The sequence below is a fragment of the Dipodomys ordii genome, unplaced genomic scaffold (genome assembly GCF_000151885.1).
Source record: "Dipodomys ordii isolate 6190 unplaced genomic scaffold, Dord_2.0 Scaffold156, whole genome shotgun sequence".
Classification (NCBI taxonomy): domain Eukaryota; kingdom Metazoa; phylum Chordata; class Mammalia; order Rodentia; family Heteromyidae; genus Dipodomys; species Dipodomys ordii.
In genome coordinates this window covers 1,147,826-1,157,661 of record NW_012267372.1, presented here as the reverse complement: position 1 = coordinate 1,157,661, position 9,836 = coordinate 1,147,826, and the positions used below count along the sequence as shown (strand labels likewise).

Sequence of the window (9,836 nt, the reverse complement as noted above, 5' to 3'; positions counted from 1 at the left end):
GAGCTGAGGGACAGCGCCCAGGCCCAGAGTTCAGGCCCCACGACTGGACCCAAAAAACAAAACCACAAGCACCCTGCCCTATTCTGCACCCCCCCCTTTCCCAAAAAGGGACTCCCCTCAACACCACAGCAGGGCATCACCAAGGGCTGGTCTGCTCCCTGGGTTCAAGTCCCAGGGTCCCCACAGCCTACAGATCATACTGCAGACATGCACATTTTTGCATGTGACCCATTAGGTTACTTTGGGTATCGCCTCCTACCCCCCTTTCTTTGGGGGCTATACCAGAATTTGAACTCAGGTCCTCAAGCTTGTGGTTGGCTTGTTTGGCTGGCACTTTACCACCTGAGCCACACCTCCAGCCCAGCTTTCCGGTTGTTTTGTTTTAGTTTGACACCCATAGGGTAGTTTGACCTCAGCATCTAGGCGCTGGCCCTGAGTGTGTTCACTCAAGTCTGGAGCTCTACCACTTGTGCCACAGCTCTGCTTCCTACGTTTTGCTGATTAATTGGAGTCACACAGAGTTTTCTGCCCGGGCTGGCTTTGAACCACAGTCCTCAGACCTCAGCCTCCTGAGTAGCTAGGATGACAGGCGTGAGCCACAGGCAGCCAGCTAATTTTCTCAAACAACTTTTTTGTGTGTTGGTCGTGGGGCTTGAACTCTGGGCCTGGGCGCTGTCCCTCAGCTTTTCAGCTCAAGGTGAGCGCTCTACCACTTGAGCCACAGCGCCACTTCCGGTTTTCTGGTGGTTTATTGGAGATAAGAGTCTTACAGACTTTCCTGCGTGGGCTGGCTCTGAACTGAGATCCTCAGATCTCAGCCTCCTGAGTAGCTAGGATGACAGGCGAGAGCCACGGATGCCCAGCTTTTCTCTCAGTACTTCTGGGGAGCAGAAGCAAGTGGCCCTCAGGACTGGATGGCTCTCCATGCCCGCCTGCCTGTGCTGTCCTGAGTCCCCCCTGCTGGGCCAGCCCTTCCTCTCTGCCCCCCTGCCCAGCGCCCCACTGCCCCGGCTTCCTGTAGCCGCCTGTTTGTTTGCGAGCCGGTGGCGGCGGCACTGGTGGCGGTGGGAGGAGGGAAATCGTTTTAATATTGCCCAGTTCCAGCAGGAAACAGCCGCAGACATGCTTGCCGCCTCCCTCCCGTGCCTGGAAGGGGGGCGGGGCAGGAAATGGGGGGACAGATGCCAAGTCTTGGGGGAGGGCAGGGGGCTCACCTGATGTCTGGGTAGTCCCGCACCAGCACCCCCACCTCCACCTGGATGCTGGGTGTGTCTTCCAGCTGCAGGACCTCCGCCAGGTGTGGTACCACCGCGTCCAGCCAGGAGGCCTGGGACTCCTGTAGTGGGGGGAAGGGGCACAGCCCACTGCTCATACTTTGCCCAGCGGACCCATCCCGCCCCCCCATCTGTGAAGGGGCGCAGAAGGGGCAGGGACTAATTGAAGGAAAATCTATAATCTATCTCTCCACTAGGTAACAGCGTTCAAAACCTATCCCAAGCCCAGTGCTGTGGGGCATGCCTGTAATCCCTGCATGTGAAAACTGAGCTAAGAGGATCCAGAGTTACAAACTAGCCAGGGCTACACGATGAGACCTTTTCTCAAAAGAAGACAGAAGCCGGGGGCAGGTGGCTCATGCCTGTCATCATAGCTGCTCAGGAAGCTGAGATCTGAGGGATTGCAGTTCAAAGCCAGCCCAGGCAGGAAAGTCCAGGAGACTCTTATCTCCAGTGAACCACCCAAAAACCTGGAAGAGGCGCTGTCACTCAAAGTGGTAGAGCACTAGCCTTGAGCAGGGAAGCCAGGTGCCAGAGGCTCACAACTGTACTCCTAGCTACCCAGGAGGCTGAGATCTGAGGATGGCAGTTGAGAGCCATCCCAAGTGGAAAACTCCTGGTGAGACTCTTATCCCCAATTAACCACTCAAAAACCGGAAATGGTACTGTGGCTCAGTTGGTTGAGAGCCAGAGACGATTCTGAGGGCCGCCAGGGTGACCCAGGGGTGGAGGGTTGGTCTGGCAGGAGAGGCGGCGGTGGAGGGGGCAGTGGAGAGGGCACGGATCCTTTTGCAAGTTTGCAAAATGTTACAGGAGGGGAAGACAAGATAGAGAGCGCACAGGCCGCTCTGTGTTCGCTGTGTTGCTTTCCTGGCCGCTGTGTCAATCTAATCTCAGAGAGTGTGTACAAAGTTTCAAGGACTCCCAGGCTGGACGCTGGGAGAGGGGTGGCGGGGCACCCCAGGTGACAGCTGGGGACGGGGAGGATTGGGGTGCTCCGCATGCTGGGTTTGGGAGATTCTGGGTTCCTCGGGCTCCTAGTCTTTTTTCTTCTTCTTCTTCAATTTTTGTTGATGAAAAGATGTTCTATCAGTTGTGGCAAGAATGGCTACGGTTTTCCGGTTACAGCCCAGGAATTCACCAAAGCGCTGGGTGCAGACCATTTGTTCCCGATTCCAGCTTTAAAGCCCAGGCGCCCTGGGCTTAGAACCCTGCACCTCGCACTTTGGAAGCAGGTGCTCTACCACTTTAGCCATGCCCCCCCCCCCGCTTCCCTCCACTGTTCTTATCCATCCATTTTTCCAGTCAGATCTCTCTTGCTGCCCAGGCAGGCTGGGGGCCAGCCAGCTCCCCATGTAACTGGGATGGCAGGTGTGTACCGCTGCGCCCGGCCTTGTATGGGGGTTAAGATGAGGTGTCCCAACCCTGGAGGAGCTGGTCCTGCCCTTCCCGGCCATGCCACCCCCCACACACACACCGGGTCTCACTCACCAGCCGCCTGAAGAGACGCTGGAGCTGCGCCGCATCCTCACGCAGCCTCCCGGCCATGCGGCTGCGGGTTCGAGCCGAGCGGCAGCGCAGACGGCCCCGGAGCAGGGGCCGCACGTACTCCACCAGCGCGCGCCGGTGCAGCTCCGCCACCAGCGCCTGCGGGGGGGGGGGAGGTCACCCCGGGTCACCCCTGCACTCCCCAGGGGGGGTCCCTGCAAGGGGGCACCCCGCGCCCACCCTCCCCGCACCTGGTACGGCTCGTCCTGCATGCGGCGCAGGGCCAGCGCCTGGGCGCCCAGCGTGCCCACGATGCCATCCAGCGCCTCGGAGCTGCTCAGCCACTTCCTGCGCATCAGCTTGTTGAAGTGCGGCTGGCGGAGGAGGATGGGGGCGTGGGGAGGTCAGCCCTGCCCTCCCCCACCTGGGGGCAGAACCACCCTGTCCTTCCTCTGCGTCCTCCGGAGGCAGCGCATGCAGCCGCCACCCGGGGCGCACAGGCCCAGCAGGGCAGGAAGCCCAGAAGGGATGCCCACTGGCAGGGAGAATCCCGGAGGGCTTCCTGGAGGAAAGGGGCGGAGGCCCCAGGGTGATTCTAATTAGCAGGTGAGGGCTGAGGAAAGGGCTAGGGCCGGGGCGGCAGGACGGAGCCTAGCGGCTTGGGCAAAAACCACCTACAGAATTTGCCTGAATAGCACACGATGCACACGGGGACCCTCACTCAATGATGAAGGGTTTTAGCCAGATATGGTGATGCACACCTGTCATCCCAGCTACACAGGAAGATGGAGGTAGGCGGATGGAGATTCAGGACCAGTGCAGGCCCTATCACAAAACAAACCCCAGCTGAACAGGTGCCTCACACCTGTCAGCCCAGCTCCGCAGGAGGCTGAGAGCTGAGGATTGTGCTTTGAATCTAACCAGGCATGAAAGTCTGAGACTCTGATCTCTGGTTAACCACCAAAAATCTGGAAGTGGAGCTGTGGCTCAAGTAGTAGAGTGTCAGCCTTGAGTTTAAAAAAAAAAAAAAAAAGCTGGGCACCGGTGGCTCACATCTGTCATCCTAGCTACTCAGGAGGCTGAGATCTGAGGATCGCGGTTCAAAGCCAGCCCTGGTAGGAAAGTCCGTGAGACTCTTATCTCCAATGAACCACCATTGGCACTGTGGCTCAAGTGGTAGAGCCTTGAACTGGGAAGCTGAGGGACAGCGCCTAGGCCCAGAGTTCAAGCTCCATGTCACACCAAAAAAGTGCAGTGTGCTGGAGGCATGGCTCGATTGTAGGGGGCTTGTGGATGGGGTGTAGTCTATGCTGGGGGGAGGTATGCCTTTGTGGTGGAGCCCCTGCCCAAAATGTACCAGACTGGGTCTCCATTCCCCGCTGATGCCTGTAATCCTAGCTGCTCAGGAGGCTGGGCTGAGACTACAGGTATATGGCACTGGGCTGGCTCAAGCAGCTGCAGAATGACAGGAGAAAGCCTCATGGACAGGGTGATGCTTCAAGTCAGGACTTGAAAGAGGTGAGAGGCAGCTACGCCAAGGGAGCATTCTAGGCAGCAAGAGCAGCAGGTACCAAGGTCCTGAGGCAGGCAGGCCCTGGCTTTGTTTGGGGCAGCAGAGGGGCTGGCAGGCCTGGGGTGGGGTGGGGGGTGAGAGCGTGACTCAGTGGGCAGATGGAGATGAAGTCTGCAAAGGGAGGGGCCTGGGGACCAGGATAAGGTGGGCCTGGAGCCCTGGGGGTTATTCTGATCAGAGAAGGGGGGGAGTAAATGGCCAGCTGGGCCCCTGTGTCATTCACGATGTGTCCCACCTGGATGATGTAGGGAGCCCCACCCAAGCTCCCCTCCCCATCCTTTCCCACTTCCTGACCCCCCCTTTCCCCTCCAAGCAGGGCCATCCCCCACCTGCTTCCTGAGACCCCCCTGTCCCTGCCCCCAGCCCCGCCCACTCACCTGCAGCTCCTGGAACAGCAGGTCGATGAGGACACGGTGGCAGAGCCGGGTGACGCGGTCCAGGGCGCAGGCCGAGGCTTCCCGAGCGGGCTCGCTCTCAGGGGGACCCACCCTGGCCAGACGCTCTGCCAGAGCCCTGCAAGGTCCAAGGGAACTGAAAGTCAGTTTTTTTGTGTCCGTTGTGGGGCTTGAACTCTGGGCCTGGGCGCTGTCCCTCAGCTCTTCAGCTCAAGGTGAGCGCTCTACCACTTGAGCCACAGCTCCACTTTCAGATTTTTGGTGGTTCATTGGAGATGAGTCTCACAGACTTCCCTGCCTAGGCTGGTTTTGAACCACAATCCTCAGATCTCAGCCTCCTAGGATGACAGGCGTGAGCCACCAGGGCATGGATGTTGTTTTCGTTTTTTAAAAAAAGGGAAAAAAAATCCAATTCATCCAGGCACTCATGGCTCATGCCTATATGCTAGCTACTCAGGAGGCAGAGATATGAGAATCACAATTAAAAGTCAGCCCAGGGCTGGGAAGGTGGCTTGGTGGTAGAGTGCTTGCCTTGCATTCATGAGGCCCTGGGTTCCATTCCTCAGCACCACATAAGCAGAAAAAGCCAGCAGTGGCACTATGGCTCAAGTGGTAGAGCACTAGCCTTGAACTGAAGAGCTGAGGGGCAGTGCCCAGGCCCAGAGTTCAGGCCCCACGACCACAAAAAAAAAAAAAAAAAAAAGCCAGCCAGACCAGAAAAGTTCCCCGAGACTCTTATGTGCAATTAACCACTCAAAAGCCAGTGGTGCTGTGGCTCAAAGTAGTAGAGTGCTGTCCTTGAGCATAAGAGCATAAGAGTTTGGTGACAGTGCCCAGGCCCTGAGTTCAAGCCTCAAGATCAACCACCCTCTCCCTTCCCCCCCTCTCTCCCCCTTGCCAAAAACAAAAATCTAGAAGATCAGTTTGAAGCTAGCAGGGGGAAGACATCTGTAGGACTCTTATCTCCAGGTAACCAGCAAAATGCCAGATTGGAGACCTGGCTCAAATGGTAGAGCGCCAGCTCAGCAAGCAAGCCCAGAGAACACGAAGCCCTGAGTTCAAATCCCAGTATTGAAGGAGAAGAAGTATATACATGACATGCATGCTTCTAGAACTTCCAGGTCCTATGTGGACGTCTCCTGGGTCAGTGCTGGGATTTTCCACCTGGCACCTGGGCATCTCTGTTGAGCAGCCCCTGGGGTGTTCACATGCAGTAGGGGGTGTCTCACCTCAGGGGGGGCCCGCAGTTGACCAGGGCAATGGTCCTGCTGATGTAGACATCTGTGGGCAGCTCCCGGATTCCTGGGTTCTCATGGAAACGCTCCACTCGCTGCTGGAAACTAGGGTGGAGAGGAGCAGGGCACCACGCTGGGGTCAGAACCCCATCTTTCTTTTTTTTTTTTTTCCTGGTGGTTGTGGGGCTTGATTCTGGGCCTGGGAGCTGTCATTGAACTCCTCAGCTCAAGGCTAGCAGCACTCTACCACTTGAGCCACGGCACCACTTCCGGTTTTCTGGTGGTTCACTGGAGATACGAGTCTCGTGGAGGGGCTGGGAAGATGGCTCAGTGGTAGAGCGCTTGCCTTGCATGCCTGAGGCCCTGGGTTCGATTCCTCAGCACCACATAAGCAAAAAGAAAAAAAGCCGGAAGTGGCGCTGTGGCTCAAGTGGTAGAGCACTAGCCTTGAGCTGAAGAGCTGAGGGACAGCACCCAGGCCCAGAGTTCAGGCCCCACGACCGGACCCAAAAAAAAAAAAAAGAGTCTCGTGGACTTTCCTCCCCAGGCTGGCTTTGAACCTGAATCCTCAGATCTCAGCCTCCTGAGTAGCTGACAGGCATAAGCCACCAGCGCCCCATCTTCTATCTCCCCGCCCCCCCCAGCCCTGTCCCCCTTTGCTCCTAACCTTTGCAGGAACTCTGCCAGCCCGCCCAGGCAGCAGTGGGCCATGCGCTCCCCAAACTCCTTGCTGATGCGGGGCGCTCTTTCTGTGTGCTCTTCCAGCAGCTGTGCCAGCCATGAGGAAGAGGAGAGTTGGCGGCGGGCTCGCCATCCTCCCGCCCATCCCGCGGGGCTGCAGCTGATGCCCGTCTACCTCACACACGTCCTGTGCCAGGCCGCTGGGCTGGTCCTCTAGGCAGCTCCAGCGCTCCTCGTCCTCCTGGAGAACTCGAAGAAGGGCTGCCCGCGTCTGAGCCTGCCGGGAGGAGTCGGGGGGGGGCTGGCTGGGGTGAGGGTCTTTCTCTTTCCTCCCGCCACATCATCGTCCCCTGACCCCTGGAGCTTCAAGTGCTTTTATTTATATATATGTTTTTGGTTTTTCACTCAAGGCCACAGCTCTACCACATTGAGCCACAGCTCTACTTCAGGCTTTCTGCTGGTTTCATTGGCGGTACGAATCTCCCAGACTTTCCTGCCTGGGCTGGCTTTGAACCTGGATCCTCAGATCTCAAGCCTCCTGAGTAGCTGGGATGACAGGTATGAGCCATTCAGGTCTTTTCAGATCCCACTAGAGAGGCCACCAAGTTCAAGGACACCTGGTCCTTTCAGCCCTCGCTTCCCTCCAGCCTTAGTGAGCTTTGAGCTCACTAAGTTTAACAGCCAATGGGCTTAAAGATCTTTATTTCATTGGCTCCTCTCCCACCAAACAGTTTAAAGTTGCTAGATTCTTCACACCTGTCATTCTAGCTACTCAGGAAGCTGAGACCTGAAGATTCAAAGCCAGCCTAGGCAGGAAAGACCTTGAAACTCTTCTCTCCAATGAACCACCAAAAAGAAAAAAAAGGAAAAAAGAAAAGCCAAAAGTGGTGCTGTGGCTCAAATAGATCACTAGCCTCGAGGAAGAAAATGAAGGGACAGTGCCCGGTCTTGAATTCAAGCTGCAGGCCTGGCACGTAGAAAAATAAATAAATAAAAAGATTCTTGGTTTCTTTTTTTTTCTTTTGTCAGTTGTGGGGCTTGAACTCTGGGCCTGGGCGCTGTCCCTCAGCTCTTCAGCTCAAGGCTAGCACTCTACCACTTGAGCCACAGCACCACTTCAGGTTTTCTGATGGTTTATTGGAGATAAGAGTCTCATGGACTTTCCTGCCTGGGCTGGCTTTGAACCATGATCCTCAGATCTCAGCCTCTTGAGTAGCTAGGGTTACAGGCGTGAGCCACCAGTGTCTGGCTAGATTCTTGGTTTCTATGATTCAGGAATTCCAGAGCATTGCTCATCTCCTGATTGCTGGCCTAATGCAAACACCAGTTTGCAGGAGCTAGACAAATGTGGGTCTACTGGAATCTAGAATCTCAAGGCTCAGGGTCCTGGGCTCACCATCCACAGGGGACACCCCTGGACACCCCTCTGTGGCTGGGGGCCACCTGTGTGCAGAAAGGTCATTGGCTTTTTCAGGCTCTAGGATTTCAAGGATCTGATGTGTCCCAACCTCTGAGCATCTGTGTCCCTCCCCCTCCCCTGGCATGCGCACTGGGGAGGAAAGGAGGAAAGCAGAGATAACCCTGAGAGCTCAGGTATTCCCACAGCAAAAGGGAGACAGAACCAAGGAGGGGAGAACCCCCCCAAACCCGCAGTGACCCCCATCATGGCCAATGTGGAGTCTAGATACCTTGACATCTGTGACACATTCGTCCTCCAAGCCCAGCAGGGTGCCAGGGGACAGAAGGGGTCCCAGCTCCCCGTTCTCCAGGGCCACCATGTCTACCAGCCCTAGGACCTCCCTGAGGGAGAGGGGAAGAGAAACGGGGAGGCCCGTGAGGGGTGAGGCTGGGCGATGGGCCCTTGTCCTAGCCCACACCACCTCCGCCTGTGTGACCCCGGGCCTCTCCCTTCCTCTCTTGGGACCCAGCTTTGCTCATCCGCCGAGGGACATGGCTGTGATTGTGTCTCGCCTGTCTCCAGCTCTGAGTCAGCTCCGTGATGGATGGTGTCCGGACAAGACACAGAGGTCAAGTTGAGACCCGAGGACCTGACACGCGAGGCCTCCCCCACGATCCACTGCCTTCCATCTATGCTCCTAGGTAGACCCCATGTCACCCCAACCCCATCTGTGCCCCCCACATGGCTAGGCATGGCTAGGTTGAGCCAGGGTTTCAATCCCCCCTAACAACCCCCCCGCCATCCACCTTCCCACTAGCCTTTTGCTCAGAGTCTCCACTCACAGTCCAGGCCAAGCATGGGAGCTCACAGCTATAATCCCAGCCCCTGGCTTTTTCACTCAAGGCTAGCTCTCTACCACTTGAGCCATGCCTCCAGTCCAGCTTTTACTAGTTAATTGGAGATAAGAGTCTCACAGACTTTCCTGATCCACTTTTTTTTTCTTTGTTGGTTATGGGGCTTGAACTCTGGGCCTGGGTGCTCTACCACTTTGAGCCACAGCACCACTTCCAGTTTTCTGGTGGTTCATGGGAGATAAGAGTCTCACAAACTTGCCTACAAACTTGCCTGCCCGGGCTAGCTTTGAACTGGGATCCTCAGATCTCAGACTCCTGAGTAGTAGCTAGGATTACAGGCGTGAGCTACCAGCACCTGACTCTTTTGGTCTTTTTCTTATTCTGTAGCCCAAGCTGGCCTGGAACTAAGAATCCTCCTTCCTCAGTCTCCTGAGTGCCGGGATGTCATGCATGTACCACCAACCCAGGCTTGTTCATTGAGATGGAGTTTGAGGGAGGATCTTGCTAACTTTTTCCCAGGCTTAGCTTCAACCTAGGATCCTGGTTGCTGGGATTACAGGCATGAACTTCACTGACTGAGCTAGTAGAACTTGTGTGGGTCCAGGGTGCTGAGGGTTGAGAACTGGAGTAGGGCCTCTTAAAAGTCTAGGGCTTAGGTTGGGAAGGTGGCTCAGTGGTAGAATGCTTGCCTAGCATGCATGAAGCCCTGGGTTCGATTCCTCAGTACCATATACACAGAAAAAGCCAGAAGTGGTGCTGTGGCTCAAGTGGTAGAGTGCTAGCCTTGAGCAAAAAAGAAACTCAGGGACAGTGCCCAGACCCTGAGTTCAAGCCCCAGGACTGGCACCGCTAACCCCCCCTCCCCCAATAAACCGTACAGGTAGGTGGGAAACCAAAGTCTAGAAGATTCCAGGAGCCTGAGATTCCCCCCCCCCCA

General features: G+C 56.3%; 2 protein-coding genes across 2 annotated transcripts in view; both read right to left on the bottom strand.

The window, feature by feature from the left end:
- Positions 1–1,210: 1,210 nt before the first annotated feature.
- Exoc3l2 (exocyst complex component 3-like 2) lies at positions 1,211–8,972 on the bottom strand. Its single transcript, XM_013032594.1, has 8 exons — positions 8,335–8,972; positions 6,822–6,923; positions 6,633–6,733; positions 5,960–6,070; positions 4,713–4,848; positions 3,014–3,136; positions 2,766–2,921; positions 1,211–1,336 (listed from the first exon to the last, which is right to left on the bottom strand). The coding sequence occupies exons 1-8, from the start codon at positions 8,422–8,424 to the stop codon at positions 1,211–1,213; spliced, it is 945 nt and encodes a 314-aa protein (XP_012888048.1). The 5' UTR covers positions 8,425–8,972.
- LOC105997997 overlaps positions 8,436–9,836 on the bottom strand; it is an 11,422-nt gene continuing 10,021 nt past the window's right edge. The window contains exon 4 of the mRNA XM_013032592.1: positions 8,436–8,446. Coding sequence (XP_012888046.1) covers positions 8,436–8,446 — 11 coding nt within the window. The remainder of the gene's footprint in view (positions 8,447–9,836) is intronic.

What these genes read in the sequence shown, in the direction of transcription:
- Exoc3l2 (XM_013032594.1), bottom strand. Translation starts at nt 8,424, where the DNA reads ATGGTGGCCCTGGAGAACGGGGAGCTGGGACCCCTTCTGTCCCCTGGC. An exon ending in AATGTGTCACAGATGTCAAG is followed by an intron (nt 6,924 to 8,334) that starts GTATCTAGACTC and finishes TCCTCCCGGCAG; the next exon opens with GCTCAGACGCGGGCAGCCCT. An exon ending in AACTGCGGGCCCCCCCTGAG is followed by an intron (nt 4,849 to 5,959) that starts GTGAGACACCCC and finishes TGGACCTTGCAG; the next exon opens with GGCTCTGGCAGAGCGTCTGG.